This window comes from Gobio gobio, assembly GCF_949357685.1.
Source record: "Gobio gobio genome assembly, chromosome: 10".
NCBI lineage: Eukaryota > Metazoa > Chordata > Actinopteri > Cypriniformes > Gobionidae > Gobio > Gobio gobio.
The window spans coordinates 21,843,282-21,867,109 of record NC_137116.1 but is presented as its reverse complement, the minus strand read 5'-3'; the positions used below and the strand labels follow the sequence as shown (position 1 = coordinate 21,867,109).

The 23,828-nt window shown below is 38.6% G+C and overlaps 1 protein-coding gene across 3 annotated transcripts in view; it reads left to right on the top strand.

Moving 5' to 3' along the window:
• Positions 1–9,069, top strand: part of pabpc1l (poly(A) binding protein, cytoplasmic 1-like) — a gene marked incomplete at both ends in the record, with an annotated part of 94,686 nt that extends 85,617 nt beyond the window's left edge. For 2 of the 3 annotated variants that reach the window (XM_079827891.1, XM_079827890.1), the window contains 4 exons: positions 786–916; positions 8,101–8,203; positions 8,785–8,915; positions 9,010–9,069. In XM_079827891.1, coding sequence (XP_079684017.1) covers positions 786–916; positions 8,101–8,203; positions 8,785–8,915; positions 9,010–9,069 — 425 coding nt within the window. The remainder of the gene's footprint in view (positions 1–785; positions 917–8,100; positions 8,204–8,784; positions 8,916–9,009) is intronic. The other variant, XM_079827892.1, reaches the window with a different exon arrangement.
• Between the last annotated feature and the right edge of the window lie 14,759 nt (positions 9,070–23,828).

The following is a 23,828-nucleotide window of genomic DNA, read 5'->3' as shown; positions in this document are numbered from 1 at the left end:
ATCTCTTAATTTACTGCTACAAACTGATAGCGGTCAGATAAGTATGATTTAAACCATGCCAATGCAATTCCAATAATGCCAACATAATTTGAGTCTATTCAAAAGAATGTTGTGGTCAATAGTATCGAATGCAGCGGTAAGATCAAGTAACACTAATAGTGAGAGACAACCACGATTAGATGATAAGAGCAAATCATTTGTAACTCTGAGAGCAGTCTCAGTACTATGATACGGTCTAAATCCTGACTGGAAATCCTTGCATATATAATTTCTTTCTGAAAAGAAGCATAGTTTTGAGGATACTGCCTTTTCTAGTATTTCTGACAAAAAGGGTAGGTTTTAGATTGGCCTGTAATTGACTAATTCTGTAGGATCAAGTTGCGGTTTGTGTGTATGCTTTTTACCTACAATGTGGTGTCCAAATGTCCTCAAACTATACAGTGGTCCCTACAGCCAATGGTCTCCTTGAGTAAAACGGATATGGATAGCGTTATGTAAAATAAAAAAAATTAATTAGCTCAGTATACAAACAAGAAGTCAATATAAAGTCCCTACGAAGATATAAATACACATGTGCACACTCATACACACGTTTAAGTTCTAAAAAAGATGGGACTTATCCATTGTGTATGGATGCTTGTGAGCCTTGTATTTCTTATCCCCTTTGGCATACATTTAATCTTATGAGCTAGTGTTGATGGATGTTGGTGTCATTCTGTGAGTCCTGTTGGCTGGAATGTGAAGTGTCTTTTATTGAAATGTACCCTTTTTCTCTATTGGCTTAGCCAATATTGGGACACAGACTGCTGGTGGGAGAACTGGAGCTGTAGTCAGAGGAGTCGGTCAATACAAATACTCAGCAGGAGTCCGAAATGTGCAGCAGGTCATCAATGCTTCAGCTCCTGTTGTTCATCAGGTAAAATGAAGATGCACACCCGTATTCTGTCATACCATAATCAAGCAGAACTTTGTCATGAAGCAGATCTTGTGTGGCGCTTGCAAGTATTATTTGAGCCCGGAGATACTTGAGGACCATTTGTACACTATTGCGAGATGGAAATATAAAAAATCTCAATATATAATTTTTAATGTAATGTGTATATAAAAAAATCATACAATATTTAACATTATATGTCATATTGTATATGTTATGAACTATTTTATATTTGTACAATAAATATATAATTTTTATACACAAACACACACACATTAGGCGTAACATTATGACCACCTTCCTAATATTGTGTTTGTCCTCCTTTTCCTGCCAAAACAGCCATGACCTGTTGAGGCATGGACTCCTAGACCCTTGATAGTGGGCTGCGGTATCTGGCACCAAGATGTTAGCAACAGATCCTTTTAAGTCCTGTAAATTGCAAGGTGGGGCCTCCATGGATCGGACTTGTTTGTTCAGCACATCCTACAGATGCTCGCTTGGATTGAGATCTGGGGAATTTGGAGGCCAAGTCAGCACCTCAAACTATTCCTGAACAATTTTTTTTTTGTGACGGGGCGCATCCTACTGAAAGAGGCCACAGCCACCAGGGTATACCATTTCCATGAAAAGGTGTACATAGTCTGCAACAATGCTTAGGTATGTGGTACGTGTCAAAGTAACATCCACATGGATGGCAGGACCCAAGGTTTCCCAGCAGAACATTGCCCAAAGCATCACACAGCCTCCGCCGGCTTGCCTTCTTCCCATTGTTCCCCAGGTAAGCGGTGTGATCCATCAGACCAGGCCACCTTCTTCTATTGCTCCGTGGTCCAGTTCTGATGCTCCACTGTTGCCGCTTTCGGCGGTGGACAGAGGTCAGCATGGACACCCTGAGTGGTCTGCAGCTATGCAGCCCCATACACAACAAACTGCGATTCACTGTGTATTCTGACACCTTTCTATAAGAACCAGCATTACCTTCTGGAGTAATTTAAGCTACAGCTGGTCTGTTTGATCGGACCACATGGGCCAGCCCAGAGTCCTGCACGGGTCCGATTTTGCAAATCCGTACCCGCAGTGCTTAAAACCGCATCCGACCCGTTTTTCCGACAGCATCACTAATTAAAATCAGCACCCGACCCACTTAAAATAGAACCGACACCCGACCCGCACCCGAAATATTAAAATCAGTTTAGCATATCACATTATAGACACTTGCAAAAATGTTTATTGCCAGCATTCAGACGTTATTACATGACCATTTACATTTACATTTAGTCATTTAGCAGACGCTTTTATCCAAAGCGACTTACAAATGAGGGAAATGGAAGCAGCTAGAGCAGTCTAAGGGCAACAATATCAACAATATGCAAGTGCTGTAACAATTCTCAGTTAATCTAGCACAGAACAGATTTTTTTTTTTTTAAATAAATAAATTAGACAGACAGACAATGAATAGAATGATAAGTGCTATTCTCGATCGGTCAGGTGTTGCTGGAAAAGATATGTCTTTAGACGTTTTTTGAAAATGGCTACAGACTCGGCCGCACGAATTGAGATAGGCAGGTCATTCCACCAGGTGCGAACGGTCCAGGAAAAGGTCCGTGACAGCGATTTCATGCCTCTCTGGTATGGCACCACGAGGCGTCGTTCACTGGCAGAACGCAAGTTCCTGGAGGGTGTGTAAGTCTGAACGAGCGAGTTCAGGTATGTTGGTGCAGAGCTAGTGGATGTTTTGAAGGCGAGCATCAGTGCCTTGAATTTAATGCGAGCGGCTATTGGTAGCCAGTGCAGACTGATGAGGAGAGGCGTGACGTGTGCTCTTTTCGGCTCACTAAAGACCAACCTCGCCGCTGCATTCTGGATCAGTTGCATTGATAGTGCAAGGGTTTGATAGTGCATTAACACAAGGACAACTTCAGCTGAAGCTGTCAGAATGCTACATCATGAACGTTATGTGTCCTTCTCTTCTCTACGAGGCACCTTCAGTTCGGTCCCCTTTTGAAAAATACTGTTCGATAAAACTGTGCTTGGTTTGTTACCACAGTTATCTGTGTGCTTCCTCAGCAATGAAGTTCCACATCTGCGACTATCCAATACGAAAACTTTAAGGCAGGTTTTGCATGCAGCAGAGCCTTTTACAATATATTAGGGCTGTGCGATATCCTTATTAAATAATGCGATATGCGATACAATATTGCTTTAAGTGTGTAAAATCTATTTAAATTATATTAAAATATATATATATTTAAAAACAGAATATCATTTGTTTGTTGTTTCACATTCTTTCTGGGAAAAGAAAGCATCGATTCTGAGAAAAGGAAGCATTGACAGTTCGAGTGTGTAACAAGACACGAAAAAGAACGGCTTGTGCGCACACTTCGGTGTGTGTGGCAAACAGCGCGAGACTGCAAGTTGTTTTTCGCAAGTTATTGTGTTTAATAACTCTTTTTAACGTCAAGCAAGTCACATAAGTAACAGTCGTGTGCCCAGTCTATTCTCTGCTTTATGCGTCGACCTAAAACATACACTTTTCACAATGTTGAAGTAGCCTATTACAATCATTCATATATTGCGTGCCCTTGCGATATGCATATTGCGACATGTACATTTGCGATATTTCGATATATTGCGCAGCCCTACATTGTTTTCTTCATCTGTGAGATCTCCAAATTTCTCCCACACTCTGGACTTGATTTTTGATGACGTATTGTTGACAACTTTACAATCTCCACTAGCTATTATTTTCTTCAACTCCTCAGGATCCATCTCGACGACTGCACTGCAGTGCAGGCAGATTGCGTGGGCGTGGTTGTTCTTTTCCTGGGAGGGCGCGCGCGGGCACTAATAAACCGATATGGATTTGGAGTTATTTTATCAACTTGAAATACAGGCAAGGCATTTTTTTTTTTTAGGAACACATCTACAATATATGCATATATTTTTACGTTTGCACGTGTTTTAAACCCGTGTTTAGACCCGTGTTTCTCCCTTGTCCAACCCGCACCCGTATCCGACACAGTTAGGATGTTTTTCACCCAACTCAAAATTTTCTAGTGACTGGTCACATCTAAAGTTTTCAATTGGCCCAAGTGAAATTCTGTAAATGTAATTTTATCAATTGTGGCAACAGCCTGTTAACATTGGCTCAACATATTATTTCTAATTGAGCCCATGGAAAAAAATTATAATCTTCCCAACTCAAAATTTTCTAGTGACTGGTCACATCTAAAATTTTCAATTGGCCAAATTGAATTTCTGTGAACTGAATTTTATCCATTTTGGCAACAGCCTGTTAACATGGGCTCAATTAGAAATAATAGGTTGAGCTAATGGAAAAATGTAATTTACCAACACTGTAAAAAATGTCAGACCTCTCCAATTAAAAATTTTCTAGTGACCGATCACATCTAAATTTTTCAATTTGGCCAACTAAAAAGTCACTAGAAAATTTTGAATTGGAGAAATGTTTTACAGTGAAACTGTGTGGTTGGTCCAATTGAATATTTTAAATTGTAGTAACAATTGTTTATTTCTCACTGTCCCAAAAGACAAAAATTACTAAAAACATAAATATATTAAGCAAAATACAGAAACAGACAACAGGGTTGACATTTTATCACATTACTTTATTAACAAGTAAATTCCAACACAGGATATTTGGGTGAAAATACCTTATTTTCAATAAGGAAAAACTCTGAATACATTCAAGAAGTCTTCTGCATAACAGGATGTCTTGTTGTGGTGAAGAAAATGCAGCACTGCAAGCTAAAAACCTGCAAATAAAAATAAAAACTAACATTAATGACAAAGCTCCCCTGCATCACATCTGGCAAGAGACAGAACAGAAGTTTCTTCATTATATAATGAGGATGAGACGAATGAATGGACATAAGAAAATCACGAGCTTGACGTGTTTGATATTAAAAGGCAATAACTCAAGCCCTGAAAGAGGCCGACGCCTAACGCACCGTGTTCAACAGTCGCATGCCGCACATATCACACAAATTACTTAATTTCCTTATTACCTATTGTTTTAGGCATATAAGACATGAGGAAAATAAAACTATTGCTACAGGCTACCATTAGATAATTATGTGGTAAACGAGAACACACTCATGAAAACAATGAATGCATGAACTCGTGATTCTACAAAATGTCTTTTAAACTTCATACCCGGTCATAAAGCAAAACTCTGGAGAATAATTTCAGTGCTAAATACTCACCAACGTCTTTGTGAGATGAATATCTCTCTATTCTCTTGGGAATGTCTGTTTCGGTCTTCAGCACCTGCTGGTTTGGCTCCGCTCGCGCTGCCGCTCCCGCGTCTCCGCATTTGAAATCTCCACACAAACGGTTTTTTTCAAGCGCATTTTGCGCATGCGTATACCGTTTTTCGGACGGAGGACTTGTTCAGCCAACATGGATTTTTCACTTCGACTTCATAGATTGACTGAGCACAATTAAATATGTTCGGTGAATATACAATTTTAATTTTGAGTGAAGACCTTAAGCTATGATTAGTACAATGCATTTTTTTGCATGGCGATAATTATTTGGAAGTCATTTATTGGGCCTATATGTAATGATCAATTTACACAATTTTTCCCCCCAATTTTTTTTTACAGTGTACGTTTGATCTAAGATCGTTTCGTCTTGTCTTTTTTCGTCAACGATATTGCATGTTGATATAATCAAAGTATCATTTATGGACGTTTGTGTCATTTTCGTTTTTATAATTTCACATATCAATACTCAATAAAACAAAACAAAACATTACTCTTATAGCATGCAGATGACATGCACTTAAAGCTGGAAATGAGAAGTCTTTGAAGTCCCTGTTGTTCCGTCTGAATGAGGTAAAAGTCTGGCTGTCTAATAATTTTCTTCAGCTTGATGAAAGGAAATCCGAGATGATATTTGTTCCACCAAAAGTTAAAGAGAAGATAGCCAGTACTATGGCTCCCATAGCAGTAATGGTGAAAGACGATGTGCGGAATCTGGGTGTTATAATCAACTCGTCCCTCAGCTTTGAAAAAATTATCAAATCTGTATTAAAAAGTAGTTTTTGCAAACCTCGACAGATTTTTAGGTTAACCTACATGTTGTTCATGCTTTTACCTCGACTGGATTACTGCAACTCCCTCTATGCAGGACCAATTAGTTACTATTATCTCGTTTGCTGCTTGTACAGAACGCCACAGACAGGCTTCTGTCTGATACAAAAAAGGGATCACATTACTCTAGTGTTATCCTCACTTCGTTGGCTGTTTAGGACATGGTGGTTGGGTCCTAAGTTTAGGATTGATATTTTTTTGTATTAATTTTTTTTTTAAAGATTTTATTATTGGTTTTTAAAGCTCTTCACAACATGTCTCCAATTTATATCCGTAACCTTTTAGGATTTTATACATCAGCTAGGACATTGAGATTGTGCTATGGAAAAATGTGTGTGCATGCGTGCGATTTTTAATGTTATTGGGTATTTGTGTGCATGTTCATTTTATTTTAAATTTTACTTTTCAATTATTAGTGGTGCTTCCCTGTAAAGGCGAAGCACACTATTACTATTAATTTACTCAGCCAACTAATCACTATCTCAGGATCATAATGACACTATCAAACCACGCCATAGTAACCATTTAGAGCTCCCTAGCAACTGATCCCATAGACTTTCATTGAAAAACATCAAAGGGATATCTTTGGATAGAAGTGTCATGGAAACACGAGGGTGGGTTTTTTTGACTCAGGGCATCAACAGCCAATCACAAATCACCTTCAACACTTCCTAGCCATGCCCTAGCAACCATTATCAAGCACCCTAGCAACCCAAATCCACAGAGGGATATCTTCACATCTGAATGTCATAGAGGCATGGGGGTTGGTTTATATCATTCATATTGACAAGCAGCCTTTGGAATATCATCATTGGATGCTGCCAATCCACTCCATAGCAACCAAACACAGTACCCTAGCAACCGTTTACCAAGACCTATATCTCTGCATCAGAACATCATAGAGACATGGTGGTTGGGTCTTTTGGCTCATGCTAGCAAACTGGACTTTCAACATGTTAGCGGTGAATAGCTACAGGTGCGTGCATGAGTGCGTTGAAAAGAGCCTTGCTGACCCACAAATGGTGCTATTTTTGGTGCCAGCCTTCAGGCAGCAGCTGTGTGAGGCAGAGTGAGAAGGGGAAATGATGTGGGTCTCTTTTCTTCTGCTGTTGATTTTGACTAACCATTTGAGCATTTCATTTAGTTCTTTGTTGGGCACTAGCTGCTCTTGGTGCAGAGGGCAAGGGTTTCAGCTGACTTTTTTTTTTAAAGCCATGTTAGCTGTTACCTTGCGGTTTCCAAAGCCATCCATCTGAAGACTAATACTGCATAACAAAATGGGTAATGAAGTGTACAAAAGAACAGTATTCTTAAATTAAACCACTAATTTAAACCCATGAAATGCTGTCTTAGAACATCTACATGTGCAGCTACAACAATAGATCTTCATCAGATGGTTCCTCTGCTGCAGAAGCTGAGCTGGAGGATGAACAGTGTTAATAATTACAGTTAATAAGTCAAGTAAACTTTATTTATGTAGTGCTTTATATAATACAGATTGTTTCAAAGCAGCTTTACAGTAATAAACAGGGAAATAACAGAATCATTGATGCAAACTTCAGATTTGATATGAGATTTATTATTTTACTGTGAAGTGGCTCTAAAACACAATGGTGTCATTTATTAAACTCAAGTCAGCTGAATTACAAGACAATCTAAAAAGTGAAAAAACCAATGACAATCAAATCAGAATCTCTTTCTCTTAAAAACGGAAAACAGACAGGTCATACAGCTAACTCAGGTGTAACACACTCACTGCTGTTCACACTCAGTGAGTGTACAGCTCATGACCTTAAAGTGGAACATCTTAAAAGTAGAAACATTGCGGCTCGGAGGGAGCGCAATGACAGACACGCAATCATGAAGCGTTCCTCATTTGTATGCCTTATTTTAATCAATAGTAAAAACTAAATATCAAAAGAAAAGCAAAAAATAACTTTTTTCATAAAGTAAAATTTAAGTTTTAGACCACAGCAATGTAATGAAATGAGCAATTATATAGGGAAATATTTCTGGACTTGAAATATAACAGTCTTTCTTTTTCTTTAGGTGGTGCAGAATACAGAGTCAGCAGTTCATGTAAGAGGCCAGGAGCCCCTAACTGCCTCAATGCTGGCGACCGCACCTTTAAAAGAGCAGAAACAACTCCTGGGTACTTTACACACACACGGTTACTTAAACATTAAAGGTTTGACGATGTGAGAATCCTTTTATCTCGCATCAAACCAGCAATGGTGACTTGAAATGACAATACTCTTCAGGAGAGAGGGTATTACTAGAAATAGTACAGCAGGGTTTCCAAGGGCCACTGTCCTGCAGAGTATGTCTAACCCCAATTAAACCCCTAAAACACTAGAAAATTACTAGAAACTTCCAGGCAGGTATTTTGTGACAAGTTGAAGCTAAACTCTGCAGGGATTTGGCCCTCCGGGGCCAGAATTGTACACATCTGTAGTACAATGAATAAATTATGAATAAATTACTTTCTTCTGTAGTACTGTAATATTTATACAATGAAAATGAATACATTTTATCCTCTTTAGAGCACTACTGCTGGAAAAAGTAAAGAAAAAGACTAGAGTGCCAGCACTTTAGTGTCTAACTATTTAGTGTAAAGCGGCAGATAAGGTTATTGGTATTATATGGCTTCAAAAGACTTAGAACCTTGTACAGAAGTTCTACGTATTACATCATATTGAATTAAAATGACTTAATTGTTTGCATCCCGTACAGGTGAGCGGCTGTATCCTCTTATCCAGGCTTTGCATCCTGCACTTGCGGGAAAGATCACAGGCATGCTGCTGGAGATTGACAACTCTGAACTACTGCACATGCTTGAGTCTCCAGAGTCCCTGCAATCTAAGGTTCACCCAGTCAAAATAACTACTCAAGGCCAGTAAAGATGCAGTCTCATAGGATCAGTTTTTGTTTGATCATTGTGACTTTTGTATCCTTCAGGTTGAAGAGGCTGTAGCTGTACTTCAGGCTCATCAAGCCAAGGAATTATTGACTAAGTGAGAAAGCTTTGAAAGGCAGGTAATCTGTTTGGTCTTCTAGCTTTATTTTTGGCCTTACTCATGTGCAATGTATATGAGTGACACAAACATGTTGACTGTTTTCATAAAAAATTTTGCAGGCATGCAACTGAAGGTCGTTGCTGAATGATGTTGTTCCAGAGAACAGGGGAAAGGAAAACCGTTGAAAACAGCACTTCAGATATATGTTATTAAATCCATGGTTTGCACACTGCAAATGTCCTTTTGCTCTCCACAATGTTAAGTTTGTTCTGATTTTGTTTATTTAAAAAAGGGGAAAAATACAAAGAAAAAAAGGAAAATGATAAAGGCTAAAAAATATTTTTTGAAATTTCTGTGTGCAATAAAATGATCCTGGCTTATTAGACATGCAAATGGAGTTCATAAGTGTCTTTTTATTCTTTTTCTTTTTTTTCATGTGGAATACAATAGAAGAATAAAAGACTACAAAAAACAAACAAGAAAAAATGGGTAAATACATTCTGCCAATTATAATGCTATATAATAATTATACAATTATATATGTAATGTAATCTACAGTTTACTCATTCAAAAATACAGAAATGAATACCTAGAATATAAACTCATGCCTTAAATGATTTCTAGTATATAGCAGGTATATCTAAATTTCAAAAACATAGAAAAATTATATACAATCTAAAAAAGTATTATAATATGTATACAAGTATTCCATTCAATGAAATTTAATAATGCCACACTTCCAAATAGACTCTAGTGCCCTTTCTTGCTACGGCAGCCATTTTTCCATTGCCCTGTGTTTTAATAGTAAATTTAACCAATGATTTAATACTTAATTTAGTTTTCCAATGTTGAAGACCTTTCTTGGCAAATAGTAGAGCAATATAAACTCATTTTACATAGTCAATGTGTGAACAGTCTCTCAGAGATTGGCAAATAAACAGAGAAGGAGATAATGGTGTTTTAATCTTAAGAATAATAAAAGAAGAACCTCCAACCAAACGTTTTGAATGGGCGTACAATATAAACTAAGAATGGAGGTATGTGTCTTCACTAACATAGGGTATGTAAACCCTAAAACAACTTTTTTTAGTTAATGATCTGCTAGCTAGACTGTTCAAGACTATAAGTGCTGTTCCTTGACTGGAGTAAATGTTTTGACATTTAAGTATAACGTGTTTTGAGTGTTGAATGGTGGCTAGGCTACTGCAGTTGAATTTTCCTATAGAGCTCCGGAGGTTGACGTCACGCAGCCTAAACTCCGCCATTTTGGCAGGCAATCAGGGGAGAGCTAGAACGGCTGTAGCATTGGTATTTATAAAATAATTTAAAACCAGACTGTTTAAACCTTACTATTTCAGTATGATGGACAGCTGATGGGTGCCAGGATGCCAGAACAGGCGGGGGAAATAATTTTATTGTAGTAAGTTGTTGAAATGCTGTGAATTTCAGTTTATTCTTCATTCTTAACTACTTTTGCCTCACGTAACTAATGATAAAGTTCCCATTAAGTACGATACTTAAAGGGGTACTTCAGCGCTGGAAAGATGCATGTGTGAGCACCTATCATGGAATTTTGAAATTTACCTTTCATGTAGTGTGTAACATAGAGTCAACTCTTACTTTTGAAAGAAAATAACTATATATACGGTGCACTGTCATATTTCAAACTTTGCAGGATGTTTTTGTTCACTTAGATCTGAGTCATTTTTAAGAATCGTTAGAAGACCGAAGCTTTTTCTCTGACTAGATGACGTCAGCTTGTTAAGTTATTTGAATACGATACGTCCACTTATTGCGCTCCAAGACGCCAGTGAAAACTAGAAAACATCATGGCGACGAGACGCGGTGTTCTGAAGTGCGACTCAAAGGATGAGCATTTGAAGACTAAGTGGCTTGAAGACAAACCATACATTGTCGCGATTGTGTGTTTATTAGTCTTCAAATGTCTCCAATTGCATGTTTCGCGATCTCAGGACGCTTTTATTATGGACTTCTATTATGGCACATGGTATCTTCTTCGTCTGTCTGTCCCATATATGGACTACATGTGCACAGAGCGCCCTCCGGCTGCCAGTATGAATTGAAAACAACACATAAGAGACATCTGCGCATTTTGAGGAAGTATTGAATAAAAAATACTCCCCTGTTTAGAAATTTGACACAGACATATGAGAATCTATCAATATGTCTCCTCATCTGCACACTTTTGAACTAAAAGCCTTGAGGGATGTTGATTTGTTTTGAGTCTTCGTGAGGAGAATAGAGGAGTTTTTTTTATGAATGATATCAGCTGAGGCTCATATTACAATCAAACGGTACCGACGCGGTTTTCATATTCATAACTACTGACACATATTAACAAATTACTGTCACTATAAGACTTTGATGGGCGCTCCGTTTCCGAAAATATCTGCACAGACTATACCAATCACAACTGACTGGGTCATCGGACCAATCACCGCAGATTAGCGTCACGTAAAGGCGGGGTTTTGAAAAGTGAATCACTAAAGGAATCATTTGAGAATCGCTGTCAAAACAGGTAAAAATAAATGCATATTATAAGAAAACTAAAGTCTTTTTTGTCATTGCATGCAAAACTGTTGTTGGGGACTTCTAAAACAATATTTGGAACATTTTAAATGCCATAATAGGTGCTCTTTAAATTTGGGTCATTTATGTAGTAGAAATGTGAAATTATTTTTTAAGTTGTTGCCTTCTAGACTGAGAAAAGCCAGAGAATGTATTTTTGGCTCATGGATGAAAGACAACAACTCCCAGAATGCACTTGCTTCGCTGCCCTACGAGGCCACTCCCAAGCCACGCCTACCGGTTACATCTCTTGCCCACCGCAGCACCACCCCACCATCGTTTTCAATTTTAAACCGAAACTAAAATGAGCACAGACGACCGGCATTCATTCATGGTCGCATTGTCAGTCATTCACGGCCACACAGTGTGTGTCCAGTCTGGTACGTTTTTAGTTCATGTCTATGGAAGCTTAAATTTCATAGGAATTCATTGAGAACACTCGCTTTGCTCTGCACCGCCCCGTTATGAATGTCCGTGCGGCTGTCTGTGTCTTACATTCTGTGAATGAGATCCCACCCCTGTGGGCGGGTTGAAAACATGCGGAACTAACTCCTACTGGCTGTAGTCTCTAGCCTCTGGCCAAAAAAGCCTCTGATGACTCAAATGATGCGTCATCTGAGGCTTTTTTCCAGACATAGAATACATAAATCTCTTGTCTCAGGGGGATATGAGGGGGAGAAGCACGATCATTCGAATATATTACCTGGTTTCTACTGATACAAAGCTTAATGCTAAATCGCTGAAGTAACCCTTTAATCATGAATAACATAAGTGCTTTTATATATAAATAACATTCAGAAACTGTAAGCTATTTGATCCAAAATTAGGCATCAATAAATAAATACTGAAACAAAAAATAAGAAATGGCATTTATTGATTGACTGATTTTATTTGACATGCTCAGCACGGACCTATGGAACAGATGCACACAGCGGCGCACTGTTTTGGATGGGTTCGTGTTAACTGCTAACATATAACGTTAATCTATTCACATGTTTTCTCTCTTAAAATGTAGGCCTATATGTCAGCATTATCGTATACGTGTAAAGAATTGAAGTCTGTGGTGTGTAAAACGAGAGTATTGATGCAGTTCAGTCTGCCTGCTATTCTATCTGTTAATGTTACTCCTGATCAGAGGCTTCCGTAAATATTTAGTTTATACGTAGATTTAGGCTTCAACTAAGTTTAATGGTGCAACGCAAAAATATTTAGTAGTACATAAGTTGTAACTTAGAACCCATTTATGTCAAAACTAGGCTAGTTGTAACTTGCGCACAGCTGATAATGTGCGTGCACCCGAGGGTTTAGACCGCTTCATTTTTGATGAACGCACCAGTGATGAGCACTTACCTTACCTAACGCCTGAATGCCTGTGATCGACAATACTCACCATCAATTCAATCTAATAATCAGGTTGACAAGTAATGAAACGTGTGGCTGAGGGGGCGCCCAAGGATGATCATGTTTAATAAACATTGTTTTATTTCGCTTGTTCTAATTCTATGCTTAATGGGAAGTAAGCCTTAGGGCTACACTAGAGGGCGCCCGCGCCCCCGACACAATTGTCGCCCTAGGCAACCGCCTAGCTCGCCTATAGCAAACCCCGGCCCTGAAAACAGGTGTCCTTACAGGAAAGCAATCCGTTCCTTTATCAATAAACATGAAAAGCACCCCGGGGGCATTATATCGGGATCTGTTATGTTTAATCTATTAAGTTTTGCTATGTACAAGTCTATGGCTGCGTTCGAAACCGCATACTCTCTTGAGTAGGTACTAATTTTCAATAAGTACTTACTTAACGAGATCAGGCAATAAAGTACCTACTCTTTTAGCGCTTGTTAAGTATGAATGCGATCCGCACTTTATGCGCCAGGTTGACGTTATCATGTGACCTACGACGTTATATCAAGCGCAACGACTTGAAAGACGAGTGACAGGTTTAATTCATCGATATATCGAATATTAATTAAACTTGCTAATTTTGTGGTTTTGTTGAAGAAACAGCTGCCCATTTATTTTGTGATATTAACCCTACTAATCTGACTCAGTTTTATCCTTACCAAAACCCAAAATTGTGATCTCTTGAATATGTTGTTAATTTCTTTCTTTTATATGCAAAAAAATTCATCCACAAGCAAAATTGGCCTAAATATCCTTTTATATTTTCCTTTTTCTTGTTAAATTTAACTCCTGTTTCATCCCTCAAGCTTATGAAATAACATTTTTATTGCATTATGATGAATTATTCAAAGATATCTTACCTTGTTATTGTTTTGTCTCTGTATATAATGTATGCAAACCCATGATATTTGTTTTATCATTATGATTGTTAAAGATACAACCATGTAATTATAAAATAAAAGCATCAAAGCTCAAAGCATCAGTAACTCCACAGCCCGACCTGTGCGGTTTCCCTCAGTGTCTGCACAGAGACGTCTTTCAGCTGCTCAAAGATCTCACCTTTGGAGAAAACTGATGATTTTATGCTCGAAAAATGTAAGTATCATTTTTCTATTCAAAATTAAGATTACCTGAGAATTAATTGCATTGCTAGCCCACTAAAACACTTACAATAATAATGGCAAATGCTGACCAATACTTAATTATATAACTTTTTTTTTACTGAAAATTATATTGTTTTAGTAAAACAAGCAAAATGCAACTTGTTGTCATATGACAGCGATGCATGAATATACACTAGAACAAATGCAGCCGATGTGAATACCAAGTTTCAGTCAAGAAATGAATAACTGCATGAGTTAATAAAATATTTTATTTACTGACAACAATAGGAAACATGAATTAATGAGTAAAAGAATGAATAAAAGTAAACATCACAAATGAATAAGTCACCAACACATGAAACAAAGCTTTATTCAAACGTATTGTTCTAACAAACCATCACGCATTTACAGGCGGTGAACCCCACATCAGCTGCCATCTCAACACAGCTGTGCCAATTCTGCGGCTTTATATTGATGAAGCAGTTGACCATGTGAACACCTTCGCCTGTCCATCATGTACCTCCTGAACCCCACAACCCTGACGCAAGAGTGGGAGAACATGTGTGGGACAATCTCTGACTGCTGATGTGTCTGCTCCAAACATCTGTGTGCCTGCTCTCCATCAGCATGACTACTTAAAACGTTTTATTCATGTTGTCAGCATCCCATTTCTTGCCATATTTAATTTAATATTTGTATTGTAGCTTTATGACTTTTGTGGTGTAGTGGGCTAAACACTGAACTGATAAGCAGAAGGTTTCCTTGAGCAAGGCTCAACCACAGGAGCTCTACATACGTAACTGAGACGTTTTCAGATTCAGAAGAAATATATTTAAAAATATATATATATTGAGCTGAAAAATAGTATAATTATTTTAAATTCATCCAGGTTCAATTACCCAACATACAATCTTAATTTAATTTAAATAAAACAATGATTTTACAAGATATGAGACAATTTCTGTTTCCCTCTTTTGTCCTTATTTAATCCCTCGCTATAGCAGCACCGTTTGAGATATCCAAAATCCATTCGTATTTTCGCATCTTTCGTATCTTTGTTTCATGTTGACCGAGTTTGGTGGAGATTGAACAAATCGCCTACGAGGAGAACGTAAAAACTCAAAGCCTGATTTATCCAAAAATTAAAATTAAAACCTAAATATCTGACTTCCTGTTAGTCAGAGCTAATGACTGTAAATTAGAAAGTTGTCCGGCTCGAAGATAACAATATATGTACCGAGTTTGGTGACTGTAGATAAAACTAACCCACCCACTTTTGTCAAAAGGTGGCGCTACTGAGCCCCTCCAACACGCCTGTTTCTGAGGCTGCGTTCGAAACCGCATACTTTCCTACTATATAGTATGTAAAAAGCAGTAGGCGAGCGAATAGTATGTCCGAATCCATAGTATGCATAAAAGAGTAGGTGAGAACTACCAGGGTTTTGGAGTATTTCTCGCGAGATTTGGACGTGCGTATACTGATGTTGCGTTCGAATATGCCTACTTACCTACTATATAGTAGGCGGAAACAGTACGTGAAAGGAGTAGTATTTCCTCAGTAATCATAAAAGAGTAGGCGAGAAGTTCCCGGATGGCCTACTGATTCCGCCCAGATTGTGAAGCACCCATCGTCGGATACTTTTCTATCCCTGCCTTCCCATGAGGCCACAGGAAAGGATACATCAGGCGGAGAAAAGCGAATCAAATGTGAGTATTACAAACCAAAATCACGATTCCTTGTGTTAAAATCGCATTTGTTGAACTACTGTAGAGTAAACAATTGAATTGTTGAAGGTGCAAAGACGACAGTCATTATAGTATAGTTGTGATTGTGCTGTAAAAACACGTTTTATTATGTATGAGCTCCAGTAACACACACACGTCTCCAAAGTGGATTTACATAAACCATATAAAAATGCTTACTAAATGTTTATTTAACATCTGACCCTGGAACATTTTCGTTAAGTATTGCAGATGACATCACAGCATGAAATAGACATCTGATCAGTGATGTGTGTGTGCTACAATGTAGAGTTCACTGTGGTCAACATTGCTTACTTTACTTGAACGTCAGTAATGTTAATAGATCTACATAAAGTAACTAAACATAAGTTATCTTTTTTATTTGTCCATTAGTACTGTTGATGAATTGAGGAACATTAACACATCAGCAACTACCTCAACATTTAAATGTAGTATTGAGCACATAAACTTTTATGCTTTTATCAAGGTGTTGTTTAAGATCCAGGTAACGTGAATGTTGTCTGATGTTACAGGGGCAGAAGAGCACGTGTGTGTTTATCTGGTGGAGCTGGAGAGAGGGTGATGAAGGAAGCCTGTCATCAAAGGCTTTGAGTATACTACAGAAATGAATAAAACATCAATTTAAATCTTAAGTTGTATTTTATTTTAATTTCAAACAGAGTTATTTAAGCACTTTTCTGATTCTTGATGTCTGTGCGTTTGCTGCAGAGCTTCTGTGGTTGAGCCTTGCTCAAGGAAACCTTCTGCTTATCAGTTCAGTGCTTTAGCCCACTACACCACAAAAGTCATAAAGCTACAATACAAATAGCATTTAATTGTAAAAATATTAAATTAAATATGGCAAGAAATGGGATGCTGACAACGTGAATTGTAAAACGTTTTAAGTAGTCATGCTGATGGAGAGCAGGCACACGGATGTATGGAGCAGACATCAGCAGTCAGAGATTGTCCCGCACATGTTCTCCCACTCGTGCGTCAAGGTTGTGGGGTTCAGGAGGGACATGATGGACGGCTAGGACAGGCGAAGGTGTTCACGGTGGTCAACTGCTTCATCAACATGAAGCAACAGAATTGGCACAGCTGTGTTGAGATGGCAGCAGATGTGGGGCTCACCGCCTGTAAATGCGTGATGGTTTGTTAGAACAATGCGTTTGAATAAAGCTTTGTTTCATGTGTTGGTGACTTATTCATTTGTGATGTTTACTTTTATTCATTCTTTTACGCATTAATTAATGTTTCCTGTTGTCAGTAAATAAAATATTTTATTAACTCATGCATTTATTCATTGCTTGACTGAAAATTGGTATTCACATCGGCTGCATTTGTCTAGTGTGTATTCATGCATCGCTATGTCATATGACAAGTTGCATTTTGCTTGTTTTACTAAAACAATATACTTTTCAGTAAAAAGAAAAAGTAATATAATTAAGTATTGGTCAGCATTTGTTGTTATTATTGTAAGTGTTTTAGTGGGCTAGCAATGCAATTCATTCTGGGGTAATCTTAATTTTTAATAGTGATACTTACATTTTTTGAGTATAAAATAAACTGTTTTCTCCAAAGGTGAGATCCTTGAGCAGCTGAAAGACATCTCTGTGCAGACACTGAGGGAAACCGCACAGGTCGGGCTGTGGAGTTACTGATGCTTTGAGCTGTTACTGCACCTGTCACTCATATCTTTTATTTTATAATTACATGGTTGTATCTTTAACAATCATAATGATAAAACAAAACAAATATCAAGGGTTTGCATACATTATTTACAAAGAAAAAAAACAATAACAAGGTTAGATATCTTTGAATAATTCATCATAATGCAATAAAAATTTTATTTCATAAGCTTGAGGGATGAAACAGGAGTTACATTTAACAAGAAAAAGGAAAGTATAAAGGAGATTTAGGCCAATTTTGCTTGTGGATGAAATTTGTTGCATATAAAATAAAGAAATGAACAACATATTCAAGAGATCACGATTTTGGGTTTTGGTAAGGATAAAACTGGGTCAGATTAGATGGGTTAATATCACAAAATAAATGGGCAGCTGTTTCTTCAACAAGACCACAAAATTAGCAAGTTTAATCAATATTAAGATATTTATAGATCGATGAATTAAACCTGTCACTCGTCTTTCAAGTCGTTGCGCTTGATATAACGTTGTAGGTCACATGATAACGTCAACATGGCGCATAAAGTGCGGCTCGCATTCATACTTAACGAGATCAGGCTATATAGTACGTACTCTTTTAGAGCTCGTTAAATAAGTACTTATTGAAAATGAGTACCTACTCAATGAGTATGCGGTTTCGAACGCAGCCTATTTCGAGTCTTTGCCCATTTCCACTGACTGACATCTCTGATGTGTGTGTTGAGTTTCAAGCAATTTCAAGCATGCTAAGAGTCTCAAAAACAGCCAAAAAGATTGGGTAAAACATACTATGGTTGTCAATGGTTGCTCTATCTGCTTTGTTACAAACATTCTTCAAAATATCTTCTTTTGTGTTCAGCAGAACAAAACTCATACAGTTTTGAAACAACTTGAGAGTGAGTAAATGATGACAGAATTTTCCCTTTAACTTATCTAGTTAACATTTTCTTGCCCACATTCAGTCTTTTTTGACAGAAAAGGGGATGAGCTGTTTGTTGTTTTTCATTTCAATTATCTTTTCTGCCAGTTCACCAACATTTTTTTTCTGACAGAGTTGTGCTAGTTGCAAAAGTGTGTATTTACCCTTGAACTGTTCTAGGAACACTTTTGTCTACCACCATGTAAATCTCAGCAATTGCTGCAGTGTCTTTCACAGCATTTCTAGAAACACAAGCTTTCTTGAAGGCTGCGGTCATCCTGAAGCCTCTTTGCACAAGTTTGAGGACACGCCGATATCTTTTCACCATATCTGCGATTGAGGCAACTGAAAAAAACAAAACAATAATGTGAATAAATCACCAAGGACTGTTGTGTTGTGTCTTGTGTGGTTTCTTAGGCACAGGGTGAGCCACAATGCTTCCTACATGTTTTCTCTTTAAAAGGGAGGCTACAACTTGGATAAAAGTGTGTGGCTTATTCTTTGATTTAGAACATTTAATAGTTGGTAGTGTGAAGGCAGTGTGCCAATATTTGATGATTTGATGATTTGATGATTATTGCTATAAAAACACTTAGGTAAATACTGTTGAGAACATTCTTTATATTTCATTATTGATTACCATAATAGGTAAGCATATGTTGTGTCTTTATTTACTTAATTCCTTACATAATCTTTGTAAGAAAGCTGTAGTAAAAATACAAGTTGGATAAAGATCATCACTGATATTCACTGAGAATTCTTGGACACTGGCTGTAACAGAACAGTTAAGCTTTTGAGATGTGGATTTCATGTCATTCGAAAAAAGAGATGACAAGAGTGATGATGATTGGGTTGTGGGATAGTGTGCACTAGAAGGGAACAGAGACGTGCGTCCCCTCGCCAGGTGCTGTGCTTCCACTAGGGGGCTGAGAAAGCAGGCCCTCAGTAGAGAAAAGCAACGATCAAGCATTCCACTTCCTTATTTATACCCGCATCACGGGGCGGAGCATGGAATGCGTGAACAACAAATCAAGTAAAAAGCACTAAAATAAAAATAATCACCTAAATACTTCATACCTAACTAAATGGAGTGTAATACCTCGCTCTCCTTTTCCGTTTGACTTCTTCACCTTTTTGTTTTCCTTCTTTCTTTTTTTGCTTTTCTTCTTGCCATTCTTCTTTTTACACTTCTTTTTCTTCTTTTCCTCATCTGAAGAGTCAGAGATAGAGCTGGAACTGGAGTCAGAGCTTGTGTCAGTGCTGGAATCAGTGGTAGTGTCAGTGCTGGAGTCCAAAATCATGGCCTGTGTCTCCTCACCTCCAGTGGCCATTATCTCCAAGTTCCCACCTGTAATATAAACTTAGAATGTAAACCTATACCCAATGTATAAGCAAGCTGCTTTTTTTGTAGAACTTTACTGTAACTATTTGAGTATTTCAGTGAATTCTACCGAATTAATTATGTTTAATTACTAATGTTGTCTGAGCCACTTGTAATGGAAATCCAATATGCTATGGCAAGGCAGCAGTCTACAGGTTATACACAATTGAAGTCAGTTCAATTACAGTTTGATTGACAGTAATTAACAGCTAAAGCTCTAAATGTTGTCAGTTAGGGGTTAGGGTTAGGGTCGCATTCAAATTAATTACTATGTGCTTACATAAAAAATAAGTACAATGTACTTATTGCGTTCATATTGTATTGCAAAACACTGCTGCTTTTGAGGTGGATACGGGTAAGGTTAGGGACATGTTTGATATAATGGGTAGGTTCAAGGGTGAGTTAGGGTGTACTCACACTAGGCACGATTGCCTTGTACCGAGCCCAGCACAATTGACTTAAAGGAATTTGCCGCTTTACTTGCAAACTACAATTCCTGTTCATCAATAAGGTGAGAACCAGACTGTGTAGATACCATAGACTGTAAAAAAATATGGACGAAGTGTCCGTGACGTCACCCATAGGATTCTGATGAGCCGTTCTGAAGCGCAAAGTATGGACGAGATGGCCGTTGCCATCTTGGCAGTGCGTCATTGCGCGTCACTCCCGGATAATAGAACATTTGCAAAAAGGCGGGACGTGGGCGGAGCTTAAGTGACACGATGACTAACAGACAGCAGATAAATGGCTATCCACCTGTCACTCGAAGTGGCCACGCCCTTAATTATGCAGAACTTTAGTGGTTTATATAATGTAAACGAATGAGTTATAAAAAAAATCACCCCCCTCACAGTTGTCATGAAGGGCAAAATTAGCCATATAGACCAAAACCACAATTTGTACCAGGCTGTAAACTTGCTTTATTCTGCTGTAAAGTTAGCCATTTTAACATGGGGCTCATGGAGATTCTCCTCCCTTCTGGAGCCTGTCCCTAGCGGCCAGTCGATGAATTGCAGTTTAAGGTACTTTTGTATTGGCTTCAAGAGAAACTGCGGGAGGTTGCCGCTTGGAAGATACCTATAAATGCAAAACTACATAGCTACAGTAGTAAATCCTTTTTAGTTGCAATTTAACAGGAGCAGCATTTAGTTTTAAATGCAAATGTTTTCACACATAACTCTATATGTCTCTATTTTTTAATTCCACCTTGAGGGTTATCTGCTTTAGAGATCCTACCCATTGTCCACCTAAATGTTATAAATCTGGGTGTATCAAAACTCGCGAAGGCGAAGGAGAACTTGGAACAGGAATCTTTAATCAATTTACTCACAGGGAACACTCAGGAACATCAGTAACATGAACGTCGACGGACAAACACTGAAGAAACACTGACAGACTTTTATTATCTTCAATGCATGTTTATAACAAAACGAAATATAAAAAACCCAGCCTCTTTTCGTTTACATTAAAAAAAACACACACATAATATAGGCTATGATTATCACTGTAATAAATTAAATATGACATAAAACACAACCCAGTCTCTTTTTGTTAAATGTCAGTTTATGTGTGATCATCAATAGCAATTATAAAAATATAAGTAAAAGGTATAAGAAGCTATACAATAAATAAAGCAATTCAGTCAAAGTCAGCGCTGGGAGACAACAACGGTAAAGTTAAAAATCTTAAAAATATAAAGTTATGAAACTTCACTTTGCCCTCAGACAAAACGATCTGTCTAGGAACAAATTATAGATTAATGAGAGCAAAGATCAGCCGTTAGATCTACACAAGACGAGACAAATCATATCTTATGTTTAACCACTACAGAGACATCAGAGCCAGCGGCAGACGGCAGAAGGACTGGCCGAGGAAAGGCGCCTCTCGGCGGGCTCAATGAGCGATTGAGCGCCGCTGAACCACTGGAGCTCACAACTCCGAAAACGGCAGATCAAATTTTTAAAAAGGCGCTCTCTTTATAAATAAACCACAGATTTGAGCTTTAAACAACTACATTCTCGCCTGAAAAGGACTTAAAACTATATTTTGTAAAACATTAACACTACCAGAGGGCTCTCGCTAAGACACTTTCGTTTAGCCACCAAAGGGCCAAGCTGGTATCAGACTTTTGCCGAATCCAGTCGGTAAGACAGCGATGACATCTTTTTTAGATATGAAGGCTTTGAGTGTTGTTCTTTGCTCGGGTTTTAACGAAAAGGAAAAGTTTAAATCGCTTAAAACAGACGCGATAGCTGATTCGAACGAGTGATGCTCCACGGCGGCAAATCTGCTTCAACGTCGCTGCGCTGTCGTCATCATGTAAAGCCCACCCCAACGTTTCTAATTGGTGCCGTGATTTCTAGGAATTAGAAATGGGCTTGAATGGGCTCTTTGCCAGACTACTTGCAGAGCAAATCTAAATTTGCCGGAAGTTGTCTGGGTTTTCCCAGGCTAAGATGTCGTCATAAACCATGTTTACGTTGTAATACCTATGTCATTATACACATTTATGCCCTCATAAACCATATACATGATCATACACACACTAACAGCAGGCCCTGACAGGAGGAGGACAGAGTAAAGATACACAGGACCTACAATTTCCACACTTTTATTAGCCCCGGGTCCAGTGGACCCGAACATCCTGTGTGTAATATAAATGTATAGGGGGGTGTACAGTGTGTGGTCATTGAAAATGTGTTCTGATATATATTCCTCACAGAAAATGAGCCAAGGCCAATGACTCTCAGTTTGAAAAAAATATTAATTGTATCATTTTTCTTTTGATAAAAAATGAAAACGGGTCCAACAGACCCGAACACCATACAAGGGTTAAGACAGAGGGTAATAAACGTAAGCTAACAATCTAGGCAAACTAGTTACTGCATTATAAAAAAGAAAAATAAAGGTGTTTTTTTTTGTTTTTTGTTTTTTAACATAAAAAAAGCAATAGTTAGCTGGACAACAGTTTTGAGAGTAAATCCCTTACTTTACTTTTTCAAAGGAAAGTAATGAAATTACACTAAATAATTACTTGGCAATACTCCTAACACTCAGTATCTAACTCAGGAAGAGGAGGGATATTGTGGAGAAGATTAAAACTAAAGTTAGGTAGCCTAACCCTTGTTAAAAGTTTAATTAAAAGTTAGTTGACAAACCAATGAATTCTCCTCAGGACCAGCTAGCCCTCACCATTAGGTAGTTCAGACTAATGAATTTTCACATTGTGTGAATTATTCATCCATCCATCCATCCATCCATCTTCTTCCGCTTTATCCAGGGCCGGGTCGCGGGGGCAGCAGTCTAAGCAGAGATGCCCAGACTTCCCTCTCCCTAGACAGTTCCTCCAGCTCTTCCGGGGGGACACCGAGGCGTTCCCAGGCCAGCCGGAAGACATAGTCCCTCCAGCGTGTCATAAGTCTTCCCCGGGGCCTCCTCCCGGTTGGACATGCCCGAAACACCTTCCCGGGAAGACGCTCAGGAGGCATCCGGAACAGATGCCCGAGCCACCTCAGCTGACCCCTCTCGATGTGGAGGAGCAGCGGCTCTACTCCGAGTTCCTCCCGAGTGACTGAGCTCCTCACCCTATCTCTAAGGGAGCGCCCAGCCACCCTGCGGAGAAAACTCATTTCGGCCGCCTGTATCCGGGATCTTGTCCTTTCGGTCATGACCCAAAGCTCATGACCATAGGTGAGAGTAGGAACGTAGATTGACCGGTAAATCGAGAGCTTCGCCTTATGGCTTAGCTCTTTCTTCACCACAACAGACCGGTACATCGACCGCATTACTGCAGAAGCTGCACCGATCCGTCTGTCAATCTCCCGTTCCATCCTCCCCTCACTCGTGAACAAGACCCCTAGATACTTGAACTCCTCCACTTGAGGCAGGAACTCTCCACCAACCTGAAGAGGGAAAACCACCCTTTTCCGACTGAGGACCATGGCCTCGGATTTGGAG